The sequence below is a fragment of the Aulonocara stuartgranti genome (assembly GCF_965226115.1).
Source record: "Aulonocara stuartgranti genome assembly, chromosome: 7".
Classification (NCBI taxonomy): Eukaryota; Metazoa; Chordata; class Actinopteri; order Cichliformes; family Cichlidae; genus Aulonocara; species Aulonocara stuartgranti.
The window spans coordinates 61,825,304-61,851,943 of record NC_138945.1 but is presented as its reverse complement, the minus strand read 5'-3'; the positions used below and the strand labels follow the sequence as shown (position 1 = coordinate 61,851,943).

The 26,640-nt window shown below is 40.6% G+C and overlaps 1 protein-coding gene across 5 annotated transcripts; it reads left to right on the top strand.

Moving 5' to 3' along the window:
* The first annotated feature begins 136 nt into the window (after positions 1–136).
* On the top strand, positions 137–26,640 carry ppfibp1b (PPFIA binding protein 1b). Of its 5 annotated transcripts, none has more exons than XM_082540874.1 (28): positions 137–355; positions 8,057–8,138; positions 9,514–9,719; positions 10,578–10,667; positions 11,576–11,689; positions 12,032–12,163; positions 12,884–12,976; positions 15,541–15,633; positions 16,318–16,435; positions 16,534–16,578; positions 17,977–18,038; positions 18,459–18,543; positions 18,820–18,959; positions 19,396–19,493; positions 20,318–20,378; positions 20,598–20,772; positions 21,191–21,223; positions 21,783–21,924; positions 22,003–22,134; positions 22,330–22,480; positions 22,609–22,720; positions 22,841–22,929; positions 24,078–24,200; positions 24,307–24,432; positions 24,519–24,707; positions 25,284–25,448; positions 25,546–25,611; positions 25,695–26,640. In XM_082540874.1, the coding sequence occupies exons 2-28, from the start codon at positions 8,075–8,077 to the stop codon at positions 25,776–25,778; spliced, it is 2,988 nt and encodes a 995-aa protein (XP_082397000.1). In that variant the 5' UTR covers positions 137–355; positions 8,057–8,074; the 3' UTR covers positions 25,779–26,640. The 5 variants fall into 5 exon arrangements, with proteins under 5 accessions (XP_082397000.1, XP_082396998.1, XP_082397001.1 ...); XM_082540872.1 differs by having other exon boundaries at positions 18,820–19,019; XM_082540875.1 differs by lacking the exon at positions 15,541–15,633 and having other exon boundaries at positions 18,820–19,019.

The following is a 26,640-nucleotide window of genomic DNA, read 5'->3' as shown; positions in this document are numbered from 1 at the left end:
TTTTTTTCAAACAGTTTCTGGTTTCTCTGAATCATTTCCCGTACCGGAGATGACTGAATCTCCCGCAGAAAACTCACAGCTCCTATGTTAGGCACGTTACAGTGAACGCACCAGGACTCCCATTTAAATTCCAGGCCAATCCAAGCCTGTAGCAGGGGTGGGATTTTTCAGCCATGACATGCAAAGTTTTTCAGCGACCCTGTCACTTCGACATCATGGCGTAGCGATGTGCACGGACGGCAGGGTCGTACTGGTGGGCACGGAGAAGTTCAGAACACAACTTTTGTGGATTTTTCTCAGAAAAAACGAGAAGACGAAACTACGGAAGCGCTGAAATTCTTCGAGAAGAGTTTGGGTACGCGTCCTTCTTGAGGCTACAGCTGTGATTTATTGTTGTAGTCTGCTAAAGTTACCGTTTAGTCCGAACAAGCTGCCGCCGTTGAGGCTCGCGCAGATGCGCGCGCATGGCTCACAAAGCTACCGTTTTATGGTCACTTTTCTAACTTTTTATAACCAGCAGGTCCCCGAGCTGTTAGGTTTTGTCTGGTTAGTGAAATCTGACTCGTGTTAGTGAAATCTGACTCGTTAACACTGTAAGAAACGAATGACGCAAAGTGTCCTAAATACCCGACTGTAGACAAAACGTTAATGTTTCAGCTTTACGTTAAATATGTAACAGAAGCTAACTGGAAGAAGTCTGTTTATGACCTGCCACATATCTAATCTCTGCACTGTGCCATTGTTTTCCATCGCCTGAGGCTGCTCTTACCCTCTTTCCCCCTCTGTGTTTTTATCTGTATCTAAAGTAACATTCATTTGGCTTCATTTGCCTTGCCCTAGGTGCTGAATTAGTGGGATTTAGCTTTAGTAGTGATCGTGAACTGCCCCCGAATGTGAAGTAGACTTTCTGGAGTTCCTCTAAGAGACGTAAAACTTAATCAGTTGTTGTGTTATAGTTTGGCCTTTTTGTTTCTTTAAAAAAGCTCTTGAAAGCAGCACACTTGTCTGGAAACCAGATGTTGCCAACAGTAATTTTGGGTGCTTTTCCTTGAATTCATTGATTTACTAACTTAATCCCCTTTTTAATGCTAATTGAAAGCAGTTTAGGTCTTCGCTCTTTGTTATTCACACACTCCCAGGGGTCACTTTTCAGCATCTTCCTGTCTTCACCGCATTGCAGCCAAAAAAGGAAATGCAAGGAGTTTATATTAAGGAAAATTCCCCAAAAAACAAGCCTACTGTTGTTCGCAGCAGCATAACCAATCTTCTGTATGGCATGTATATTATTAGGGCCCGAGCACTGACAGTGCGAAGGCCCTATTGTAATTGCTCTGTTTATTATTATTATTATTATTATTATTATTATTATTATTATTATTATTATTATTATTTCGGCAAATGAATTGGCCGTTTGAGGGCCTAAACATGCTCGAAAACTCATGAAATTTTGCACACGCGTCAGGTCTGGTGAAAATTTACGTATTTTAATGTTCTCAAACATGGCCAGGGAAAATTAGCTCAGTAGCGCCACCTAGAAAAATGAAAAACGCGAGCCCCCGGTATGGGTATGACCTACATGTTTGAAAGTCGGTACACCTATATAATGTTCCGAGTCGAACAAAAAAGTCTATTATGGCAATGTCCTAAACCCAACAGGAAGTCCGCCATTTTGGATTGAAGGTGACATTTTGGCTCTGATTTTACCATTTCCATGCCTCGAACTTTGACGAACTCCTCCTTGGGGTTTGATTTCATAACCTTCATATTTGGTCAGTGCCAACTACACCCTTATGCCATGTTAAATTGCGGAGCTTTTGAGTTTTCACAATACCATGAGGCCGTGGCGCCATGGCGAATTTCGATGACTCGCCATGAAAATCTTATTGCCTCTCATTTTGTCATACATTTTCTGACCTTGACCAAAGTGAACACATATGATAAGGCTCCACCCCTGAACATATTTCAACTGCCATATTTTACATCAGGGACAGCGCCACCTAGTGGGAACAGGAAATATCATGTTTTACACTTTGGGGTACAGTATAGTGATGGGTGACATCTGCAGCCTCAAATTTCTCCAGGAAAGCCTTAAGGAGTTGGTCTTGGGTTACAGTGAAAACTGTGACTTTTCGCAAAAGGGTGTGACCCCAGCAGCGTGGCGAACTTTGATGTCACGCCATGAAGAAACAAATTAGTATAACTCAATGAAATCCAGTCTGATCAGTACCAGACTTTACAGGCATGATGTCAGACCCGCCCTGAACAGATTGATGTGCCCATTGTCGGAAATACGGACAGCGCCACCTAGTGGCAACAGGAAATGTCATGGCTTCAATTTTGTTGTACTGATTTTCACAGGTTCATCGTGGCCACCTCAAAAGCGTTGAATATCAACATCAGTCCCTCGTGATGCTTCAGTGGAAAAATTGTGACTTTAAACTGAACGGCGCACCCTGGTGGCAACGCGGTTCACCATGAAAGATGAAGTGGCTTTTGAGGGGCTTGGAAAGTTTATAGAGGCTTGAAATTTGGCACACACCTCCAAATGGATGTAGGCTTTGTTGTCATGTGATCATTTTCATTGAATAGCGCGAAATTGCTCCACAGCGCCCCCTACAAAATTTCAAAACATCAGCCCCAGCTCTGTGTTTCATCTATGAGTCTGATACCTGGTAAGCTTATGGAAAATATCAAGATGTACAAAAAAGTCTCTTGGAGCAATATCCCAAATCCAACAGGAAGTCAGCCATTTTAAAATTAATGTGTAATTTTGGCGGCATTTTCCCCTCTTTTCAGGCTTCATACTTTGACGAACTCCTCCAAGGGATTTCATCATATTGAACCATTCTCCAGTGTGTGGAATCTAAAGACCTTTGTGATGTTAAATTGCGAAGCTTTTTACGTTCAAGGAAACGGGGTGGTCATGGCGGCACGTGGAGTTTCAATCACTGGCCAAAAAGCAGTAATATGCTGTCACTCAAAAACACAATGTCCAATCTCTCCCAAAGGTCGCAGGCGTGATGAGACTCAAGCTCGGAAATGTTTGTTATGCCATTTGTACATAATGGTTAGAGCGCCACCTAGTGGAACGACTAACTAATCATGAATGAATGAGTTGAAATGTTAGCTGGTGGTTAAATGCATGAATTCCATCAATGTGACATCAGATCGGAGGTGCTGGTTTTAGGTGTTGGGCGTGGCTCGACGTGCCGGGGGTGCGAGGGCCCTCATAACGCTGCTTGCAGCTTTAATTCAGTGTTGCATTTCATTGCATGTGCATGAAGATGAAGGACTTCTTAGTCAAGTTAAGACACAAGTTGTGCATTTGTGAGTAATACGAAAAGAATGTGTGATTCCATCCAACACAAATGAACTTCTGCCACGACTGTGCACATACATGCAGGCAGGAAACGCTCTTGGAAGCCCTTCTCACATGAAACACTTTATCCTAAAAACTACATTTCCACCTTTTGGAAGCTGTGTTTACATTGCTACATCACTAATTGCTTGAATACCATTAAGGTTTTTCATGATTTTATTTCCAGCCAGTCTAAAGATGGAGGAAAATTCCCTGTCCCCTTTTCAAACCTCTTGCCGGGAGGTATAAAAGTAAAGACAGGCATCCAGGTATTCAGCCATGTTGGAAATAGCTGCAGGTTATTCCTGCAGGTAGCTGATGAATACTCTAAATGTGTCCACACATACACCAAATCCCTGCAGGCACAGGAGTTTACTGCCTATGGCTAAGTAAAGCAACATCAATAAAACCCCACTTTTATTCAGGAAAAACATTGGGAATTTCTTTTGCCTCTTGTGTATGATAAATATCTTAGATACTCTTCTGATTTCTAAATTAAAAGCAGTGAGTTGATTCCTTATTTTGTGCTAAATATACTGTTTTCTGTCTGTGGTAGAAAAGGAGTTTGGCTTTTGTCATAGAAAAACTGTGTAAAGGTGAAGAATGAGTCAAGGCCTGCATGAGTCAAAACATATAAAGTGTTATTATGTGGGCCTACGCTGTCATGTCCACGGAAATTGCCACGTAACTTGGATAAAAACAGACTAAGTAAAACAAACTGTGGTGTGATTTTTGGCCTGGTTTGTCTTTTCTAGTCTTTTCTAACATGACAGCTATTCATCTCAGTACAGACTGCTATCAGTTTTTACAGGCACATGCAACTATCTGTGAAAGAAAATGAGCCAGAGGCTTCTGTTTTGTTGTGTGCTGCCGCTGCATGTGCTGAAGCATAGTTCGCTGGTCACGTGTAACTCAGGAATTAAGATATTCTTTATTTTCTTTCTATACCACGAGTACTGGAGCTCTTAGGGGAGCACCCAGTGAAGTAGGTTTATGTTGCCTAAAGGGACCTGAGCTGCAGGATTTGAAAAGCAATTATAGTGGTCCACTCTCCCTCCTGTATTCATTGTTCTCTGCATGTCTCTGTGAATTACATGGCTGATTTCACCAAGGGGCAAAGCTGCTTTTGCATGTTCTTTCAGTTTACTTTTGAGGCTCTTTTTAGTCTGAAAAGAGTATGCAGGCAGGTGTCAACTGTAGCATTGCAATGCCGTTTTTTTTTTTCCCCTCCCTCCCAGCCTTTGTGTGCTTATGCAGCTCAGTCAAAACAAACCACTATGATGAACAATAGAGCTCTCTGTTTTGTCTTATGGCTGGTGTAAGTGGTGCTTATAGACAGGCAGACAGAGGGACTCTGTTTGAGAGCGATGCTTGCTCATTGGGAATTTTGAGATGTCTCCTTTGATGGCAGTCTTGGACAGATGCTTAACATGCATCATAAAGGAAAAGTGCCTTATAAATCTAGGTTTATAAGGCTTTGTTACAGTTTGTCATATATAATATGTACCTGTCTCTTTCAAATGTGGAAAATTATGACATTTAATGAACACTTATTTTGTAATTCAAAACAATCACTTGTCCCAGAGCTTTAAAAAAAACGGGACAGACTGTTACCTTGGCTGCTTTCTAGACAACCATCTTATGTTTACACATAACTAAAGCAACATGGAGGCTTCCTGGGACTTGAGGAAAGAGTGCATGTCCCTGTAATTAGGAATTCTTTTTGCTGTGTCCATCCTACATCCAGGATGAAGCTGTGGAAGTGCTCAGAAGGCTGTTTGCACTTATTAGCAGGTTTCAGAGCAGCATGTCTGGTCTTGAGCTGCTGTTTGAAGTATGTTTGCTAAAGGCCATGTGCTAACCCATATTTGCTTTTCTGCTGTGATAGAAAAGCTGACTCAGGCTTTTGAAGGGGATGCCCTGCAGGTCTGGATTCCAGTTTTGTCTCATCATGATCCAAACTCTGTGCTGGCTGCTGTGAAATGCTGAGATATCGCCTCAATAAAAGCCTTCCCTCAATCTGTTTGTAGTTTATGCATTTCAAGCAGTGCTGGCAGGATGTCCTTTTTCTTTTCTCAAGTTGCACAAACCTCACCAATAGCACACATGCCCATAAAACTGTAATGAGCCTGGAATCAAACAGCAGACCAGCAGCCAGGTAAACATTTCCGTATAATAAAATAATTTCATCTATATTTGCTTTAGCCCAGAGAACTTCATAAAAACAAGCTCAAAGAGCGAGCCAAGCTGCTGCAGTACACAAACAGTCAGATTAGACAATAACTTTATTTTTTTATTCATTTTTTTACCACCAGTTTGCAGGTAATTTTTATTGGCTCTTCGCAGAACTCTTTGTAAACTGGCATCAGCTGAATGATAGATGTTCATCAGTCCACTCAATCCTTTGTTGGTTATCATATCCCTGAGATGAGGATTCAAGCGTCAGAAACTGTTAAGGGAGCACTCGGCACTGGCAGTAGATATGGGCAGATGTTGTCCCATTGTTTCCGGTTTCACATCATGATGCTAACAGCATTCACATTATCAGCAGACTCTTAACATCTGAGATTTTACTTTTCTGTTTTTAATGACTAAAATATTGAAAAGCTGTTCTAATTTATTAATTTCTAAACTGCTTTTCTGCCTGCAAAAGCAAAGTGAGTGAAATCCAACTTTGTCAAAGTGTTAATTGAGCAGCTTAACCATGCACTGCTATGAACAGCAGCCGAAACAAAGCTTGCAAGGATGTTAACCAAGGATCCAAAGATGGCTCTGATGTTATAATTGTGTTAACAAGAGAGTGTAATTAAAATAAATGTACATTAGTACCCCTGCACACTACTGTAGCTGATATTATGGCAACTGTTTCTTAGTTATAGCTTCTAAATTATATTGACTTTTGAATTTGTGCTGCTTATTAGCAAACCAAATTCTTATATAAACTAGCATGATTTGTATAATTAATCAATTAGTCAGTTTAGTTTAGATTTTAGCTGACAACCATTCAAAGGTCATCCCTTGCAGGGTTCCTAAAGGGGTTGCAATTGCTTTTTAGGAGTGTCTACACACACAGGCATGAAATATTTATGGATATATGTGCAGAAATATTTGTATACCAGCCCTCGTCCTTCCATGGAAACATTGTAAAATGCTCGAATTCTGCCCTGCCTTTTCTAAATGTCAGGTCTTTTGCAAAATGTGTAGTAAGCAGCTACTGTTGTTACTGAGAGAAGCATTTTTACACACTCAGAATTTTACTGTTGGAAACCACCCAGCACTTTACTGTGGACCAGTGGCATGCTGGGTGCTCATCTCCTCTCAGTCTGCTGTGTGTTGTGTTGAGTCTTGTGTTTTAGTACATGCTTCTTTTACACATAATGGAAACTGTGACCACAGAAATGCTTAAATAACAGTGCTCAGTCTGTGGGTGGTTTCCATAAAGTCTGAAACTGGTGGAACGTCCCAGTGCTGGGCACTCCCAGGATTGAAGGTAGCTGAATAAAGGAAGAGGTGTCAGTGGATGTTTGTGTGCACATGAACATCTCTATTTGCATGCTTAAACATGTACAAATATACAGCAGGGTCTTTCGAACATCAGAGGAGAAAGGGACTGCTGTGTTATTTGGGCAAATCTCCAAGACTGGGACACGAAAATGCATCTTTATTTCAATCCAAACAAAGTTCCCACTGTCCTCTTGATAGGACATTCAGAACACCAGTGTTTTAGATATTGGTTTAATTTAATATTATGTGTGGCATTCATTAGTTTTAGAAAATATACATGAGAACTCTTCAGCACAGAGTTAAACAACAGGAAGTTAAAGAAACTCAACAAATCACCTGATTTTGTTTGTTTTTTGTCTTGTTTTTTTAAGCTGCCAGAGATGCCTTGCTATCATATAACCATGCAAAAACTGACTTATTTTTATACAGTCAAACCCTACTCAGAATTATGTTGTTTTACCAGCTGTTAAAGACTCGAAACTCATGGCTCAAAGAAACCCAACAGTATTGCAGCTGAATTAATGTTTAATGATACACAAAATTACTTCTTAAAAAAACCAGAGAAGGCCTTGATCCAAGCAGGCAGTGTGTTATCAGATTTAGCCGCCTCCTCATAACACAACGCATGTGTAAAAGTGATTTGGCTGCAGTTTAAAAAAAATAAAAAATTTTCATTTATTTTTTTTTTTTAAGTTGTGAAAAATGAATGTGGTTAGCTGTGACAGAAACAACTGGCATATCAAAATATGCATAACATCAGATCAAAATTCTTAGCAAAACACAATTTTTATCTTCCAGCACCACAGTGCGCTAAGTTTCTGCCACTTTGCTGCCATCCATAAGTCACAATTTGTAATCATTATCCCAACTGGGTATCTCACAATTTTGATTTGCCTCTGCTAATCAGGAAATTTTATTTTGTTTCGTTTTGTTTTTTGTGGCTTAAACAAGTTTTTAAAAATGTATGCCTGGTTAAAGCTGTAACATTTAAAAAAATCATCCTGTTCAACAGTGAACTGGAAATGCATAACAATAAGTTTCTTTTATGTTCATGAGCAGGCATGTTTGAAAAAATAAAAAAATCTGTAACCTGTAAGTTGAAATGTGAACTGAACTGTAGTTTAAAAAATAGTTTTAAAACATTTACTGTGTTTTGGGGCTAACCCTTTAAACTGGTTTTATTGGTCTTTATAGGTTTGTCAGTGACTGAAGATGATGTCTGATGCCAGCGACATGTTGGCTGCTGCTCTTGAGCAGATGGATGGAATTATAGCAGGTAAACCTCTCCCATTAAAAAGCATCAGCGCAATATTTTACCATGACTTTTAGTACTCGTGAAAGCCTAAAGCAACAAAAGTCTCTGCGGGTCTTCCAGGTTGAGTCAACATTGATAAGCCCTTATCTGGTGTCTTGTTATGGCTTGTTGCACAGCTGACATTCAAGCTGTCATGTGATATCTTGTGCTCTATCTAGCCTTTATTCTTTGCACTTTGAGTCTGTGTAACTCTAAACCAGTGGTTCTTAAACTTTTTCTATCCCTTTTAAAAGCTGGGAAAAGTTAATGCCCCACCCCACGTATTTAACAATAAAAGAATCCAAGTGAAAAAGGTCAATCTGATAGCATCATTAAACTTTTTTTTTTTGGGGGGGGGTCCTTTTTTATTTATTTATTTTTTTACCTATATAAATCTCATCCAGTCACCTATATGCATTACATTTCTCTCCATATCCCTTCCCCCCGCAGTGGGTCTATGCCCAGATAGTGCGGTGTTATAATTTTTAGAAATGTGATACCTATAGTGTGCACAACTGTATTTCCAAAAGGTGGTGTCACTGTCTAAATTCTGAATAAAAACAAATCTCAGGAAGTCATTCATGTTATCACTAATTTAACACAAATGACTTGGCATGACATCATTTGACATGAACTGGTGAAAAGTCGAGAGAAAAAAAAAAGTTCTTTAGTCTGATCAATCAGTATTGATGTGATGGGGTGTATTAGTGCTTGTGACATGGGTAACATGCAATTCTGTAAAGGTGCTATTGATGCTGCAGCTTAATTGTAATGTATTCTGCCATCCAGACAATGTCTTTAAGATCTTTGATTATGTTAGCAAGATTATGCCAAACCAGATTCTACTTTAATTAAAGTAGCAAAGGTCTATAAGGAGGGTCCAGAAAATCTGTCAAAGAGAGCCCAACCTGTTGTAAGGATGGAACATTTGTGACTTTGCCAGCCTTTTGTCCTCATCAGAAGGCTTAAAATGTTGCTAGAAAAAGAGGTGATGCAACACAGTGGTAAACATGCCTGTTCCAACCTTTATGAAATAACTTTTTTTTTTTAAACATACACTTTGACAGTTATTCCGTTTCAGCATTTTTTATAAATTGTGTATTCAGTGTTGGCTTTAAATAATGTGATTACATTTTACACAGCATCCCAACATTTTGGAAAATTATATTGTGCTCTTCAATTACTGTTAGTGCCTGAGCCACAAAATGATTGATGTCCTCTGTAATCTAGCAGATGAGAACTTTTACTCACTAAAGCTTGTCAACAAACATCACATGCAGCATAAGATGACACTGCAGTCTGTCTCTGGACTAATTTTATCCTCATATTTATTCCTGTTGTGATTCTTTTGTCTCAGGTTCCAAAGCTATAGACTACTCCAATGGTTTGTTTGACTGCCAGTCGCCTACGTCACCTTTTATGGGTAGTTTGCGAGCGCTTCACCTTTTGGAAGACCTAAGAAGTGTCCTAGAGTTGATGGACTCGGAGGAAAGGGAGAGTCTACGATGCCAGATCCCCGACTCCACAGCTGACAGCCTTGTTGAGTGGCTCCACGGTCACATGGTAAGACCCTTACTTGTGGATGTTAGAAATATCAGTTGGATTCATGGAAAGAGATAAAGTTTATTAGCAGGTCTTTAGAAATTGAAGCAAACAGACCACTTTTTGCTCTTCTGCCATCCAGAAAAGTGTAGCCTCAGGGTAAACCGTTGTAGCGCTCGTGTTGCATTTTCTGTTTTTGAAATCAGTGCAAGTTGTGTAATCTTGCCAGGTCTCGCTTGGAAATGAGATTTTTAATCTCAATGAGATTTTTTTACTTGGATAAATAAAGGACTAATAATAAAAAAAAAATCATGGAAGGAGTTTCTCCTGTGATGGCTGGGCATGAAGTCCTTCAAACAAACTGTAGCACAGCTGGTTTGATTCTGATTGTTGCGTGTGCCAAATTAAAGCTGTATTAATACAGAACAGTGTGGCCAAACAGTCTTGTATCCAAGTCCACAAATGGCTTGTTTGCTAAGCGAAAAAACGCAGAACAATTGTCCTGTTCTGCTGAGTTCCCATGGAATCCAAGATGGATTAGCTGTGTTGGTGTCACAGTTGATGTGCATGCAGCAAGAAACGCACAGACTTCTTGGGAATCAGAGCAGTGACTGGCTGCAGGCCAGTGAGAGTTTTTGTGTAATGCTGTAACCCACTCTGTGTACAGCAGTCTGAATGTGAGCTCTCCATTTCAACCATGTAAGGTTTTATTTGTGCTGGGTGAAGTGGTGTAGCTGCTCAGGCACTTTGAATTTCAGCTGAGAACATTAGTAGACATCAAAGACTTGAGGTTTTGTCTTTAAAGCGTAGGAATACATTATCATACCCTTGCAAATGGCTCAGTAGAGTTCTTCTAATAATTTATTTTTCTCTCCCCAGTCTAACGGACACATTTCATTGGGTGGAGGTGACCATTACCAGGAGAGGCTTTCACGACTAGAGAGTGATAAGGAGTCTCTTGTGCTTCAGGTACCTGCCTAGCAGTAATTCCATAATTTTACCATCTCCTCCACCGTCTATTTTCTGTAAAACTCCTGTGAAGCTCATCAATGTTACTTGTCCCTCTCATCGACCAGTCAAAAACAAGAAGGGGCAGGACTTGTGTTATCAACACTGTAAACAATGGCGGGGGAGAAATCATTTTTGTAACCTAGCAACATCAAGCATTGAAAGAATGCTTGAAGCTCTAAAAATTAGGTCAGGGGTTTGACACACAAAAAACACTTACTGATAAATATTGTTTTACTTAAGAAAATACTTAAACCAACACAGAGTTAAAAGGTGAAAATGGAGCACAGCCTGACGTCCTTAACAAACTCAATAAATCTGCTGCAGCTCTGAAAACTTCAAGAAACTGTGAATTTCTGAATAATAGTTCACATAATGTTTTATTATTGAATTCATTTTTGTTTGTTGATTTTTAATGAATTTCCCTGGGGTGGCAAATGGTTACTAATGTAATTATTAGTCAGTGTTTGTATAATTTATCCAGCTACGGGTGGACTCTCCAGGATCTGGAAAGGAACTGAAACATTGTAAAACCTAACTGGAGGTTTCAAAGCTTGCTTGTGTTTGTGCCCCACATGCAAAAGTTTTATTGCACTTGAACTGTGATCAGATTTGTTTAGTTCTCGCCCTCAATGTTTTTAGGAGCAGGGTATCTGTATATGTTGATTGCATGATTCTACAGCTGCCGCCACCCCTGACGCACTAAGAGAGATTTCTCTTCTGACTTAAAACTCTTAAAAATCTATAATAGTACAAAGAGTGGAACGGATAACTTTGGCTCATCATGTTCTTTAATAACTTGGCACTTGGTTTGTTTAATATCAGGCTTTGCTGTCCTTTCTAAAATGTGTTACCTTGTGTTCATGCAGGTGAGTGTACTGACAGACCAGGTTGAGGCTCAGGGGGAGAAGATTCGTGATCTGGACTTGTGTTTGGATGAGCACAGGGAGAAGCTCAACGCCACAGAGGAGATGCTGCAACAGGTCTGTGTGTGTTTGTGTGTTTGTCTTACACTCTGAGGACGGGAAGGCTATTCCCAAACCAAAGCCCCCCCCAGTAGTGAAAGGTGCAAATGGACATATGGTGCAGATGTGTTTGGGTGGTACTGACTCTCAACTGGAAGAGCTGAGTTCACGCCCTCCTGTCAAGTAAACATCTACTGTGTGCACTGCTGTGCTAAGTTTATAAGTGGGTGTAACAGGGGCGTCTTGTTAAAACTGTTAATCATTGAGGTTTTGCAGATGACTTTTTTGTGTCTCCACTTTTACACAATAATGCCTGTACTACCAGTGTTGTTTACACAGATTGTTTGTTTGCTATTACAGGAGCTTCTGTGTAGAACTGCTCTGGAGACTCAGAAGCTTGAGCTTATGTCTGAAGTGTCCAACCTTAAGCTGAAACTCAACAGTATGAAAAACGAGAGGCTTGACTTTGATGACGGATTTAGGGACAGTGAGGTGAACTAATCCTCTTTGTTTCTGAATGTTTCTTTTCTATCTCACTTAACGCACACAGACACACACAGACTCAACAATAATGAAACACTCATTTATTTTGTCTTAAACCTGGGGGAGAGAGGATCCCGTCTTATTATCAGTCTCAAAGTCATTTTTATTTCTTGTTGTTAGTGTTTGCTAAACTAGCCATTGACGGTATACCCACATTATTGTAATATTAATTGGATTTTTTTTTTGTTACTTTATTAGACAAGATTTTTATAAAGATGTTGTCAGTCATTTGTTTACTAGAGATGGGAAGGTCTCTGCTTCCCAGATAGACTGAGCAGAATGTCTGGAAAGCTTTCAAACACGTCATGGTCTTGTTGTAGCAGCGCGGCCATCTCTTCCACCCCGCTGGAACAAAAAGCTGCTGTCTGTGTTCCGCCTCACAGCACATAAATCACTTCTTTTCTACAAGCAGCTTCCTCTCATTTTATCACTGCTGCTGCTTGGAAGCACTGATTTGCTGCTTTCAAATGCATTTGTAGTCACTTTATAGAACTTTGTGCTGATACAAGTCACATTTGCAAGATGGGAGCAGTTAATGAGATGTTAAAATTATTCACTTAAATTTCATTTTGGAATCTTAGAGTTAAAATTTTATCTAGAGGACAAAAATTATCCTTCAGTATTTAAGGTGTGACCTGTTCTTTTTTTTTTTTTTTTTTCTTTTGTCAGGATTTGATTCTTGAAATTAATGAGCTGCGGTACAGACTGACTGAACTGGAGACTGAAAAACTACAGTATGAAAAGAAACTTAAATCCACTAAGGTGAGTCATCCCAGAGCACTTTACTGGCTGTTTATGTATCTTAAAGACTAGTTTTACCCTTTTTTTTTTTTTTTTTTAAACAGCCAAAATCCACCATTCTGTTTAAAGTCAATACTTAACGGCTGTTCTTTTGTTCTTTTATGCCCTTTAAAAAATATATAATATCTGTACATCTCTTGTTACCTGGATAAAGTTATTCATGCAACCATTTCAGCTGCTATTTGTATAGTATTATGCTGTAGTCACAGTAGGGAAAGCAGTGGTTTGAGACCACAGCACAGCCAGAATTTTTGCAACTATGCAATGAGCTTGGGATCTTGTTGCCTTGGAAATGGTTCCTTTGCAGATGTGGACGAGGACTGTAATCAGTCACAGTCAGTTGGCATTTGCAGAGCGGCTTTGATGGATCAAAATGGTGATAATACAGTGTCGGTTTTAAATTGAAATGAGGTTGAGTTGGCATTTACAACCCCAATTCCTAAAAAGTTCAGATGCTGTGTAAAATCTGAAGGGGAGGGGGGAAACTGAATGCAATCTATTCATCCATCTATATGTTTTCTTTCGTTTATCCGGGGCTCTGTTACACTATTGGAGCAGCAGCCTAAGCAGAGAAGCCCAGACCTCCCTCTCCCTGGCTAACTCCTCCAGCCTTTTCAGGGAAATACCAAGGTGTTGCCAGGCCAGCTGAGAGATATGTCTCCAGCATGTCCTGCATCTGCCCTGGGACCTCCTCCAGGTGGCGGATGGCTCACCCAGGAGGCGCCCAAGAGAGATCCTAGTAAGATGCCCAAGCCACCTCAACTGGCTCCTTTCAACATGGAGGAGCAGCGGCTCTAATCTAAGTGTCTCCCGGATGGCTGAACTCCTCACCTTATCTCTAAGAAGAGGCCAGCCACTCAGTAAAAGCTAATTTTTCTGCCCCTTGTATCTGCGATCTCGTTCTTTCAGTCACTACCCAAAGCTTGTGACCATAGGTAAATTGAGAGCTTTACATTCATGCTCAGCTCTCTCTTCACCACGATGGACCCGCACAGCATCCGTGTCACTGCACCCAGAGCACCAATCTATCTGTCGATCTCCCACTCAATTCTCTCCTTCCTCGTGAACAAGACCCCGAGATACTTAAACTCCCCCTTTGGGGCAGGAATTCATCCCTGACCCGGAGTGGGCATTCCACCCTTTTCCGCCTGAGGACAATGGCCTCAGATTTGGAAGTGCTGCTTCTCATTCCCACTGCTTCACACTCTGCTCCAAACTGCTCTAGTGTGAGCTGGAGGCCATCATCTGATAAAGCCAGCTTAATCACATCATCTTTGAAAAGCAGAGAGGAGATTCTGAGACCACTGAAGCGAAAAGCTTCTGCCACTTCTACACCTCCTATGGACTTTCTGTCCATAGGAGTTCTGACTTTTTGAAATTGTTTTGTACTTGCAATGTGTTTGTGATTAATCTACAAAAATTGCAAATCTGTTGACATATGTGGCCAATCTGTTGCTGTCTACGTACACAGAATTTTACATCAAAAAATTTATTTATATTCAGGGTCCAGCCAGAACATCATAAATTTGAAACAGAAATTTCATAGTTCCTCCACAAATGGTGCCACACTGCTGCAGGATGGTGATTCAGCTTCTTCAAAATGACATTGGTGGTCAGCAGCCTTCCTTTTTATGTGGGATATAACCACAATGCAACCATTGACTTGAGTCCTCTATTGCAAAAAGGCTCATCGTAGATGATTTGCACTCACTGGAACAGTGACTCTGATTGATTGCAGTGTAATGGGGTGTTATGAATTAGATGACATATTGACAAACCTTTACCAAATTGTCTGAGAAGGACTGCAGTTATTTGGAGTATAGTTGCCTTCTGCCAGGTAACTGATGCAATTGCTTTGAAGGTGGTCAGTCAGAGGCTGGGGGGTTACTAACCACCATGTTTTTGTTTTTTGTTTGGTTTTTTTTCCCCTCTCTCCTGGTCACAAAGAGTTTGTCACCCTTTTGCTTCTTAATCCAATTCCATTAACAACATCTGAGATTTCTTCATGTTTTTTAGGATTTTTTTTCCTTCTCATTCAGAGATTCTCGTGGCTGTTTGAAGGCTGTGAATTTAGGTTTTGGTTGCAAAATGAAACAAGTTCAAATATCAAATGGACCCTTAATTGTTACAACACAGACAAGAAAATTGTTTGTTTTACAGTTTGAAAAGAGAAGTTAACCAAGAACACAAAAAGCTAAACTAAACTAGGTGAAGGCCAGCTGACTATCAGACTGCCACCACCCTTTTATATGCTGAAGTTAGAAAAGGTGAAGGAGTGACTCTGCTTACTAGAATTTTCCAGATGATTGCTTTGGATGTTTTCTATCTTATGCTTCTTGAACTGCATGTAGTAACTGCGTGTTGTTTGGGGGTTTTGTTGTTTGTTGCGGCGCCTACTTTTAATCTGCTTTAGTGGTCATTTTCCTGGAAATTTAGATATTCAACATTTCTTGATCTCTTTTTATCTTCTCTCCTTCCCATTTCTGTTTTCTTCTTCTTTCCGTGGCTTGTCTCTTTACTGCTAGTCACTAATGGCCAAGCTTTCTAGCCTGAAAATCAAAATGGGCCAGATGCAGTATGAGAAACAGAGGAAAGAGCACAAACTCCAGGCGATGAAGGTCGGCTTTTCCCAGGATGACTGTTGTGCTTGCTGTATGATTATGGTTTTTTGACCTCTCCCTTTGGCACCTCTTCTTCTTCTTCTTCTTCTTCTTCTTCTTCTTTTTTAATTTTTGAGGCATAAAACGATTAAATCTGGTTAGATTCTGTTTTCACGCTCAAAAATGTATGTATTTTTGCAAATAATTTACTTAACCACGCATCACTGCATTTTGCTATAATGCATGGTTAAGTCAAGTGCAATCAGAAACACCACTTCCTTAAGTCTGCATTTACTAGGCACCAATTTTAGCAAATGCTAATTTTTAAACCACAAGTATGCTTTAATTCTGGGCTTTTGTTGAGTTGGCAGAGTTCTTCTTTCCTGTCCCTCTCTACAATTGTCCCACTCATTTCCTTTTTTTTTTAATCCACTCTATTATAACATGTACAAGATATATCTCTGTGCTTGACTCCTGCTTTGGTCATTTAAACATGTTGGTGTTTTCTTTTTGGAAATGGCTTGCATATTTAATAATATCCAAACACTTCCAGAGATCAGTGCTTATCACCCTCCTCATACTCGTTACCCTCCTGCAGCCTGTGTGCCATGTCATCCTCTGTGAACCCCTGTATTGTGGTTTGTTTGGACTGGGAGTGGGGGAGGTGGTAAAATCTTCTCACTGTTGTCCCCTGGTGAACAGGAGGAGCTAGCCATACTGAGGCGGCAGCTGGAGGGCAAAGACGGAGAGATGAGGAGACTGCAGGACGAGACGGGCTTCAAGGCCATCGGCTTGAACGGTGCAGAGCCCACAGACAGAGGTGGGGAAACCAGACAGATCACACGCCTCGCTGAAGATCAGCATTCCTGATGTTTATTTGGAGCAAGTTTTTACTTTATAATTTCTTGTCCTGTTTAGTCTCTCATCCAGATGAAACTCTTAGAAAGAGGCTGAAAGAAAAACGTAAGGGGGGTTTTTATGTCTGTGATTTTATTATTGCACTCACCTCCACCCCTATTTGCATGAACGAGCATGAGCCATCTGAACTCTGCTTGTCCATTATAACCAGTTCCAGTGCTAGTACCCGACCACAGCGCGCCACATCTCAACTTTTTTTTTTTAATGGCACGAATCTTGTCACTGATTTTTTATGCCCGGCTACAACAGCAACGAGAACAGTTTGCCTTGTGTTTTTTAGCAGGAATGAAGAATGAACTGTTTGTTGTGACCATTCAGACTGCTTACTCCACCTTCTGACTCATGTCTTCCAACGTTAATCACCTACCTCTCTTCACCAGCAACCTGCGTGTGTGCGCACCCTGCTAACCTGTCCTGCTGTTGTGCTTTTCAGTATCTTTCATGTACAGCTGTCTTAATAAATGTCCACTTTCCCATCAGTTATATATACTATACTCTACATTCATCTGTATAGAACAGTTTCATTTTTCATGCACAGCACACACTCTCCATGATTCTCTATATTGAAGTACAAATTACAAGTGTCCATTTTAAGAATCCTATTGACTAAAGCAAAAACACAAGCTACCTTCATGTCTTGAGCATACCTTTTAAACATTTACAGTGCAGGTGAGGAAAAATAAGCGAGGCCCCTGAGTTTAATAACTAGTCAAACTTTTCTTGGGTAGAAGTAACCTTGAATAAACATTTGTAGCTGTAGACCAGACCAGTGTAATGTTTAACAGGCATGGGTTTTTTTTGACAGTTTATCCTTAGGACTGCTTCTGCTCAGCCAGATTCTCAAAATGTTTCAGTATGAATGAGTTTCTTGAGGTCATTCTGCAGCTTTTCTATTAGGTTCACTCCAGAAGAAGGATTTTCTTTGTAGTCATCCTTGAGTAGATTTATTTCAAAGTTTTGGCCTTTTGTTTCACTGCCAACAATAACAGTTTGAGAGATATAAGCATAATTTGCAGTGTGAACTTAAAAAGAAAAATGAGGAAACTGAACAAGTGGAGGACAAAAAAAGTTCTGTTCATCCATCTGTTTTCTGAAGTATCAGAAATGTTCTAGGTGAAAGGGTGGCTGTGAAGAAAGAAGGGAAACTGGTAGAAAAGGCTGAGGTATGCCAAAATACACAAGCACTGAAAGGGACCGCTAACAGAGTGTGTATCAGTGTGTTGAAAAGTGGAAATGTTTGAGCAAAGGTTAACATGTGAAACACCCGCTCACACCAACACTGTGTGTACGTTTGGTTTCTAAAAAGCAGTGTGGCCGTGATGTTGCTGGACTGACAGCCTGTAATGTTGCATCCTGTATGTTAAATTTTACATGTCCTCACATTTTAACACCCTCAGACTTCACACCAGGAACTCTTTCAGTAATCTTTTTCTCCCTCTCTAGATGTGGAAGTCCAGAGGATGAAGAAGGCAGTGGAGTCTTTGATGGCAGCAAATGAAGAAAAGGTACATGTGACCAACTAGGACAGGGGTGTCAAACTCAAATACACAGTGGGCCAAAATTCAAAACTGGAACAAAGTCGCGGGCTAACATTAATATTTATTGAAAAAAAAAAATCTTCCTCCAGATATAAGAATGAATCTTTTCTTACGGACTCAAACAAGTTTTGCTGAAAAACTGAATATGGAACAAGCAAAGCTTAATACTAAACAATATATATATTAGCTGTATAATACCAGTAAGCCAGCTCTAATAGTAATTTGATATGGCTTCGTGGGCCAAATGTGGGCCAAATTTGGTTTGGCCCACAGAGTTTGACACCTATGAACTAGGATTCACCTTGTATCACATCCCAGCTACCCAAAGCTGCTCCGGGGGGGAAAAACTGACCTCATTTTTCTTTTTCTTTACCTTTTCCTTTGCAGGATCGTAAAATTGAAGAACTGAAACAGTCACTGCTGCGGTACAAGAAAGTTCAAGACATGGTGATGTCCGTGCAGGGAAAGAAAGGTTAGACTCAGACTTACAATCTAAAAATTTAAGTATTTTGACAAATTTACATAAAATTTGATTCACAGGATTTAAAAACTGACATTAATGATGTGCTAAAATAATGCATTTTAAGCTTTAGCTGCCACACAGACCCTTCATCTATCCCTGGGTTGCTTGCCTTTTCCCCTTGTTGTTTGTATAGTCTTGTGTGTGAAAACTTTTGACCTACTTCCTACATCTTGTAAACAGGATCATGTATTAAATAATTTGATTTTATATTTTGGTCCATTACAGAAACAAAGACAAACGATAATGAGCACATTGAGAGTTCTGGTGATGGATGCACCACAGTCCCAGCTAGCTCTCCGTCTGTGGAGTCAGAAAAACAAGAAGGCACAGATGCTGAACAACTGAGAGGGAAAAGCCCAGATGAGGTTTGTGGAGAGGGAGAGGAGATGCTGCAAAGGGCCACGGGTCGGTCTCAAACTTGGTCGGTGCGTCTCAGTCATGTGGCATGCGGTTGCCTGTTCACCCACTAAGCTAAACTGGCACCCATGGTATCACTATTTAAATAGCAGAGAACATGAGATATTTTTAATTTTACTTTTACTGTTTTTCCTCCCCTGGAGCGACTTCACATATCATTAAACTCTAAAGTGCTCAGTAAAACACTCACTCTCACAAAAACTTCACATTAATTTCACTCCTTTGGAAATGAGTGTTGAAGAGCTGGACAACCAATTAGTTGAATAACATCTTTTGTCAGATCTCTGTATGCAGATTTAGACTGTTCTCAGGGACTCTGTAGAGTTTTTAAGTCACAGTTTTATTGCATTTAAATCTTCTTTTGTCTTTCTGACCCTGACTCAGATGGAAAGCCCCAGTAGACTAAGTGAAGAGCCCTCGCCTTCACCCAGCCCGTCTGATCCAGAGAGAGTGTCAGAATCTGAACCGGCAGATGCAGAAAGGTAAAGATTTTATGTGTTATACATGACTTTGTTTTTATTTTAACAATATTTTTAATTTACAAATTAAAAAACAAATAACCGGAGAACACTAGACACCAAAGAACCAAACAAACAGCAAATCCAAACATGGAAAACCACCAATCCTAGTGGAATCTCTTTCATATTCTTCACTGACAAACACAGTGAAATGGTGCTCATTCTGCCTGCATGTGTCTTGTATTTATATTACAATGCTGTAACTTGCCAGGAATTACATATTTTCACATTAAAATCTCAGAGTATTGGAAGCTCTCACTGCAATTTACGCTATAAATAAAGTGTAAATTTACACTGTAAATTGTGGTAAGAGCAGTGAAGCATGCTGTTTAATGTGCGTATATATTTAAATGATCCGGGGCAGTCCATGTGGCGTTGCACCACGTGTTTGACGTGTCACTGAGTGCTTGTTCTCATCTAATTTCCTGTCACACTCCACTGCAAAATGAACACAATGGAGCATTTAATAAGTATAAGACATGGTATTGTGCATTCAAGGAAGGAGAAAGGAGTGTGATTATTGTTAAGGATTGGTCATCTCCTTAGTATTATTTATTTTATTGTGAATGCATGTTTGCATGCTTGTTAGTACAGAAGTATAAAGACATAACATATTAGGATCGACTAAACCATTCACTTGACAGATGCTGCTGTAGTCCTGACACATGTTTTGTCCATTTCCTGCAGATGGTGTGTCGGGAAGTATCTACGTGTGGTTAATAATGTCCTGTAGACTCGCACTGCTAAGTAAAGTATAATGTTTAAAGTGATTTGCGTTGTGCTTTCAGCAGTCAAGAGAACACAAAGACTGTGACTCAGGATCACCTGGATGGGAGCAAAACTGAGCAGGTATGGGCAGAAATGACGTTGGCTAAAAACTGAAGACTGATTCTGTCTATTGTGATTTTTTTTTTTTTTTTCTCCCCCACTAATTTACCTCAAACTGCTTTTTCCAGCCTTACCCATTTTTTTCCTTTCACATTTGAATTGTCTTTCATTTTAGTTTTTCTGGCATTTAGTATATGGAAGTACAGAATCTGTATACAAGCAATGTTTTTGTACTCTCAGAAGACAAGTGAGGAGATCGGTAGCATCAGTGAAAAGCCACCCATAAATCCTTCAGCCACCTTACCTGCCACCGTAGAGGACGATCCCTTTGGCTCGAGAAAGGCTCGGTCGTCTTTTGGAAAAGGTTTCTTCAAGATCCGCGGAGGCAAGAAGACGACCAGTAGTCCAAGCCTTGGTGAGTGCAAACGGAATGATTTGAGATCATGGAGTTAGTGGAAATGTGCTTTGTTCAGCTTTTAACCCACTACATGGTGAGAGTTTCTTCACATTTTTTCTCCCCCCCAAGACACACCCATGGAGTACACTATGGACCAAGACCATAATTTACAGCCCACAGGCTGTGGTCCCAGTTTAATTATGGAACTGTGTTTCTGGGCTGGTGTTTGTCCTTCGTCCTGTCTATGTGCTTTTTATATTTTTTTTGTGTGTGTGTGTGTGTGTGTGTGTGTGTGTGTGTGTGTGTGTGTGTTGTACACTTGTATATCTGCATCCCATCTCCCCAATCCCATTATTATTTCACTCATAATTTCTGGCCTCTTGTTCTTTTCTGTTGGACCCTGTCCTGTGTGTTGTGCTCTTTGTAACACATGAAGACCGCAGCAGGAGTGCGAGTGCGCCTATGCTAGGTACAGTATAGATCACAAGTCACGGTAGAGTTGCACTAGTTGTCCAGAGAAAGCAAACTGCTGAATATTTCTGTCTGCAATTTCTGATCTCATCCATTCACTTCACTGACATCTTTTTTTTAGTTTAATAGCTCCAGTACTTTGTCTCTGTTCTTTGTTGCACAAACTTCTGTACCTGTGTATGTTGAGTGTGCTGTAGTGTACGTAGATTTTGCCATGTTCCTGCATGTTTTTGCCTACACTCCTTTGTTTCTTTTAAAGCTTTCCCCGAGCACAAAGCTGTGCTGAGATCCAGATTATTCGATAAAATAATTTAAACGGCTCTCAAAGACCTTCCAACTAAATCTAAAACAAAGTAACAATCCTTTTCTCAGGCAGTGAACAGTGTCTGCATGCATGCCATTCTAGAGAGCGTATCGCTTTGCTCACAGTGACCTCTCCGGAGTCCTCATGTGCCTGTCTCAGTGTATTCTGGCTCTTTGCACTGACCCTGTGCAGCAGCTCTGTCTGCCTTATCCTCATGATGCTGATGCTGATCTGCTGGCATTTGTTTGCACAGCTGAAACGGAACGACAGGGTACGGACCATCTCGATCTGGCAGGGCTGCCACAGAGGTCGAATAACAGTGACAGCACACACACGCTCCCCACTACTCCAGAAAGCAGAAAAAAATCCAAAGGAATAAAAAAGCTCTTTGGGAAGTGAGTAGAAAACCTGTAAACATCCTCCCTCTGAGTGTTCTTTTTTTAAGTATTTAACTTTAATGTCTTATTGTTCAGGTTAAAAAGGAGCCAGTCTACCACATTTAACTTGGATGACAATCTACCAGAGGGTGAGTTCAAGCGAGGAGGAGTGCGTGCCACAGCAGGACCCAGACTGGGTTGGTCTCGTGATCTTCAAAGGGTCAACAAGTGAGTCAGTGCATTCAGCATGAATAATGAAAGTCACAATGTGGTTTCCTTGTTTTGAATCTGTGTTGTACAGTGAATGTAGTGTTTGTTTGAATAATAAAGATGTAACAAGTGCATGTACTACAACTGATCTACGTCCACAGGGGCGTGTCTGCATGCCTATTTCATTGTTGACTCTTCTCTTTTCTTGTGTAGTGACGTAGACGCTCCCTTTGCACGCTGGCCGAAGGATCAGGTGTGCGACTGGCTGCAGGAGCAGGGTCTTGGTCTTTATGTAAACATGGCTCGCGCGTGGATCTCCTCTGGACAGACGCTGCTACAGGCCTCGCAGCTGGACCTGGAGAGGGTGCGATGAAGCAGAAGAATTTAATAAGTTTACCAACACTGGAAGAAAAGCAAAGTATTCCTGCCCTCAACTTCCTGTGTAGTAACTGGGGAATGTTGTATGTTTAATCCAAACTTGTGGATGTTTAGGAGCTGGGCATCAAACACCCGCTGCACAGAAAGAAGCTCCAGCTGGCTCTTCAGGCCCTCGGCTCAGAGGAGGAGGACAATAAGGGAAAGCTGGACTACAACTGGGTGACAAGTAAGTACCAGCTGCTAGTTGAAGATATGAGTCGGTTGGTCAGTTTTTTATGTTTGTGATGTTTTACTTGATGTTCTACTCGAGTTAATAATTGATGTAATTCTCTCTGCCTCTTCTCAGGATGGCTGGATGACATCGGCCTGCCTCAGTATAAGACCCAGTTTGATGAGGGAAGAGTGGACGGTCGCATGCTGCACTACATGACTGTGGTGAGTGCCGATAGGAGACATTCACTCCCCTCACAGACCCTGTGGATAAGCTGGGCTGATGACTCTAGTGTCACCTCATGTTAGTGTTACTGCACAGAGCTCCAGTGGTGATGGAAGCCTCACTACAAAGCAAGTTTAATAAACCAGGAATATGTTTTTATTAGGAGGATTAAAGAAGTCTAATTTATTTTACATAGACCCTGAGCACTTACACCAGTGGATGGAGAGGTCAATAGCAACAATACTTCTTTGCATACATACATTTCTTTTCATATCACGTTATGGAAAAAAAGACCAAGAGAATTTCTCTTCCAACTCTTCTGTTTTGCCTCACAGCGGACTAAACCCTCCTTACGTTCACAAACAACAGCTCGTTTCACAACATTTAACAGCCAAATAATTAAAAGCTTGAAAAGGAAAAATGTCCATACAAAATGTAGTCAACTTCTGAAAAGAACAGTGCAGACGCAAACTAAAAATGTTTGGTTTGTGCATTTTCTCACTTGGCCCTCATGGTGCTCCCTCAAGGTAAGTAAGCTTTAATACTCATTCTTAAATGTACCCTCTTCTTATGGCACATTTTTAGTCTCACTCTTTAATCCTGGTGTTGAAAAAAGCCTAATCTTTGCCATTGGTAAGTCAAAAATTCAAGTTAACAACTTCAAATTTCAAGTTAGTTTCTCAATTTTCAGTTATTTTCTCAGAAGTTTGAGGAGCTTCCATAACCTTGGCCTTAAGTAAAGAACATTTACAGCAAATAGCGCCTCAGTGCTCTGGGAAAGGCAGTAAGACCCCCTTTACAGTGTGTTAACTGAACTTCATGGCATCTATTTTAATTATTCTCCCAGAGAACTGATTGGTTGGTATGCTCTGCTCTTAGAAAGCTCTGATCTGTTATTTCAAACAATGTTTCACAGGAACAGGTAAGATGTGCAGCATGAGTTAGCTCTGATGTATCAGTCAGAAGTGACCTGGCATGATAAAAATAAAGTTTCCTCTCTAATCCCAGATTCACCCTCTCAGGTATTTGTATTTCAGCACTGGCTCTCTGATCCTCTTTAAGCTCTGATGTCTTGTGTTTTTAAGGATAACAATCACAGTTTAGTCAATCTTAGAGCAAATCACTGATATCTTTTTTTGTCCAACAGGATGACCTGCTTTCCCTGAAGGTGGGCAGCGTTCTGCATCACCTCAGCATCAAGAGAGCTATTCAAGTCCTCCGACTCAACAACTATGAGCCTAACTGCCTCCGTCGCCGGCCGTCAGACGAGGTGTGCTCGCTTTAACAGCCTGTTCTGCTGCTCGGCCCACTGACTTTACATACTCATAGCTATGTGTGAACACACTGTGCTTGTGGTTTGTACTTTGTGTCTGTAGAACAACATTTCACCGGCAGAGATTTCCCAGTGGACCAACCACAGGGTGATGGAGTGGCTGAGGTCTGTGGATCTCGCTGAATATGCTCCCAACCTGAGAGGCAGCGGCGTCCATGGGGGCCTGATGGTGAGAGAGTTAGTTGCTAATTTCCCTGGAAGAGCAGACGCTGTCCTGGGTTGTGTCCGCTCCTAATACACCAAATTCCCGCTCAGGTTCTGGAGCCACGGTTCAATGTGGAGACGATGGCTTTGCTGCTGAACATCCCCCCCAACAAGACTCTGCTGCGGCGCCACCTTGCCACACATTTCAACCTGCTCATTGGTTCAGAGGCCCAGCAGCTCAAACAGGAGTGTCTCGAAAACCCAGACTACACTTTGCTTACTGCAACCACTAAGGTCAAGGTAAAGCACGAGTTCCCACAGACAGACCGTCCTCTCTTACTACAAGTACTACAATTACTTCTCAGAGTACTTACAAGGAAAATATGTTGGAAATGCTTTTTCCTGTGTATTCTCTTTAAATGGGTAACAAGTTGAGAGATTTGATTTGACAAAGTGATATTAAAGTTTAGTTTCTCATGGAAATTAAATGTGCCTACACATTAATTTAAAGGAATTTTAAGTCACTAAAACTGGCATCAAAACCTTGTAACCATAAAATCATTGCCAGAAAATTCAACAAAGTTTTTGTTTGTTTTGTTTAAATCTTGTGATATCAGTTTATATCAGTTTGCATATGATTTTTAGTTCGTATCCTTTTTGCTCCATCTGGCATTTTTGTGCAACATATTACTTAAAATTTTATTGTGCAATTTATTCCAGGAGGAAAAATGACACTGATGATGCAGAGGTCTCAAAAACTCACTGATCAAATATGATGACCTTTTTGTGTTTTTTCTAAATCAGAGGTTGGTATGTGTGCGTTCCTGTGCGAATGTATGTAGTACTTACCTGTCCTCTCTCTCTGGTTCACACCAGCCAAAGAAACTATCATTCGGTAATTTTGGCAGTCTGAGGAAGAAAAAGCAGGAAGAGAACGAGGAGTATGTGTGTCCGATGGACGTGGAGATGCCAAAGGGTCGGAGCTTCCAAAAAGGCTTCGAGCTCCAAATCTATGAAGATGACCTCGACCGGCTAGAACAGGTGAGCATATTCTTCAGCATTCATTAATGATTTGCTTAATTTAAAAAAAAAAAAAAAAGTCATATTAAATTTGTGCTCTATTGCTTTCTGCTCACAGATGGAGGACTCTGAGGGAACCGTGAGACAGATTGGTGCTTTCTCTGAGGGCATTCAGAATCTGACGGTGAGAACCAGGAACAATTACTCACTGATTATTGTTTCCACGGCTTCTGATAGTAAACTTAATGCTTTTCTCTCATTTACCAGAGCATGCTGAAAGACGACGAACTCTTCAAAGAGATCTCCAATTCTCCGAACCCCAGCGTAACCGACGACGACTCCAACGCATGAGGCTGTCAGCATCAGACCTGATCCTGCTGTGAATGAAACTCTGTGCCAACCCTCTCCACTTGCACACACACGTCTCAACAAAAAAACAAGAATGCTCCCACATTTTCCTCATTTTTAGTGTTACATTCAAAGAAGAGCCAAAAGTATTAGCGTCGTGTCTTTCTAGTTGATTTTTAAATGTTGAAGCCTTCGGTCCAGAGGCCACTTTCACTCCTGAACTTAGTCTTCATTACTCCCGACTGATGTCAGAGGGAACATGTAGGATAACACCACTGTTTGCCTGCCAGCTGGTTTCTGGAGATATTATTTCTGTGTTCTATTCGGGTACCTTCCTGTTTTAACTGAAGTGAAAACCAGCAAAAAATAAAAAACATCTAGAAAATGCCTATATAGATTTAATATATGACTTTTAAATTGCCTTTTGACTGTGGCAATGCTAGAAGAAAGAGTTGGACTAGAAGTGATGTGTTGAGACTGTTTCCATTTTGAAGTTATAAAGAAAAAAACCCTCAAACAGCTGCTATGTTTTCTACACAACTGAACCCTGCTAAAGAAATGAGAACAGTCTTTAAATATTATTCTGTCACTTATACATTTACAAATGTGCATATACAGTATAAAGCAAGAATCTCGCTGCATGTTTTGAAACTGCAACACAGTCATATAAGAACTCATCATTGTTTTTACCAAAAAAGGATTTTTAATGGAAACCTGCAGTTATTTCTGGGGAAATGTTGTGCTGCAAGGAAACGTCTGGTTTTCTCAAAGCGATAATGCCCTCTGCAGCTCTCCACCTTCCCTGAAAAGATGTCCTTTTTGTACACTTATGCAATTAATAAATCAATAAAGTAATTTAAATATG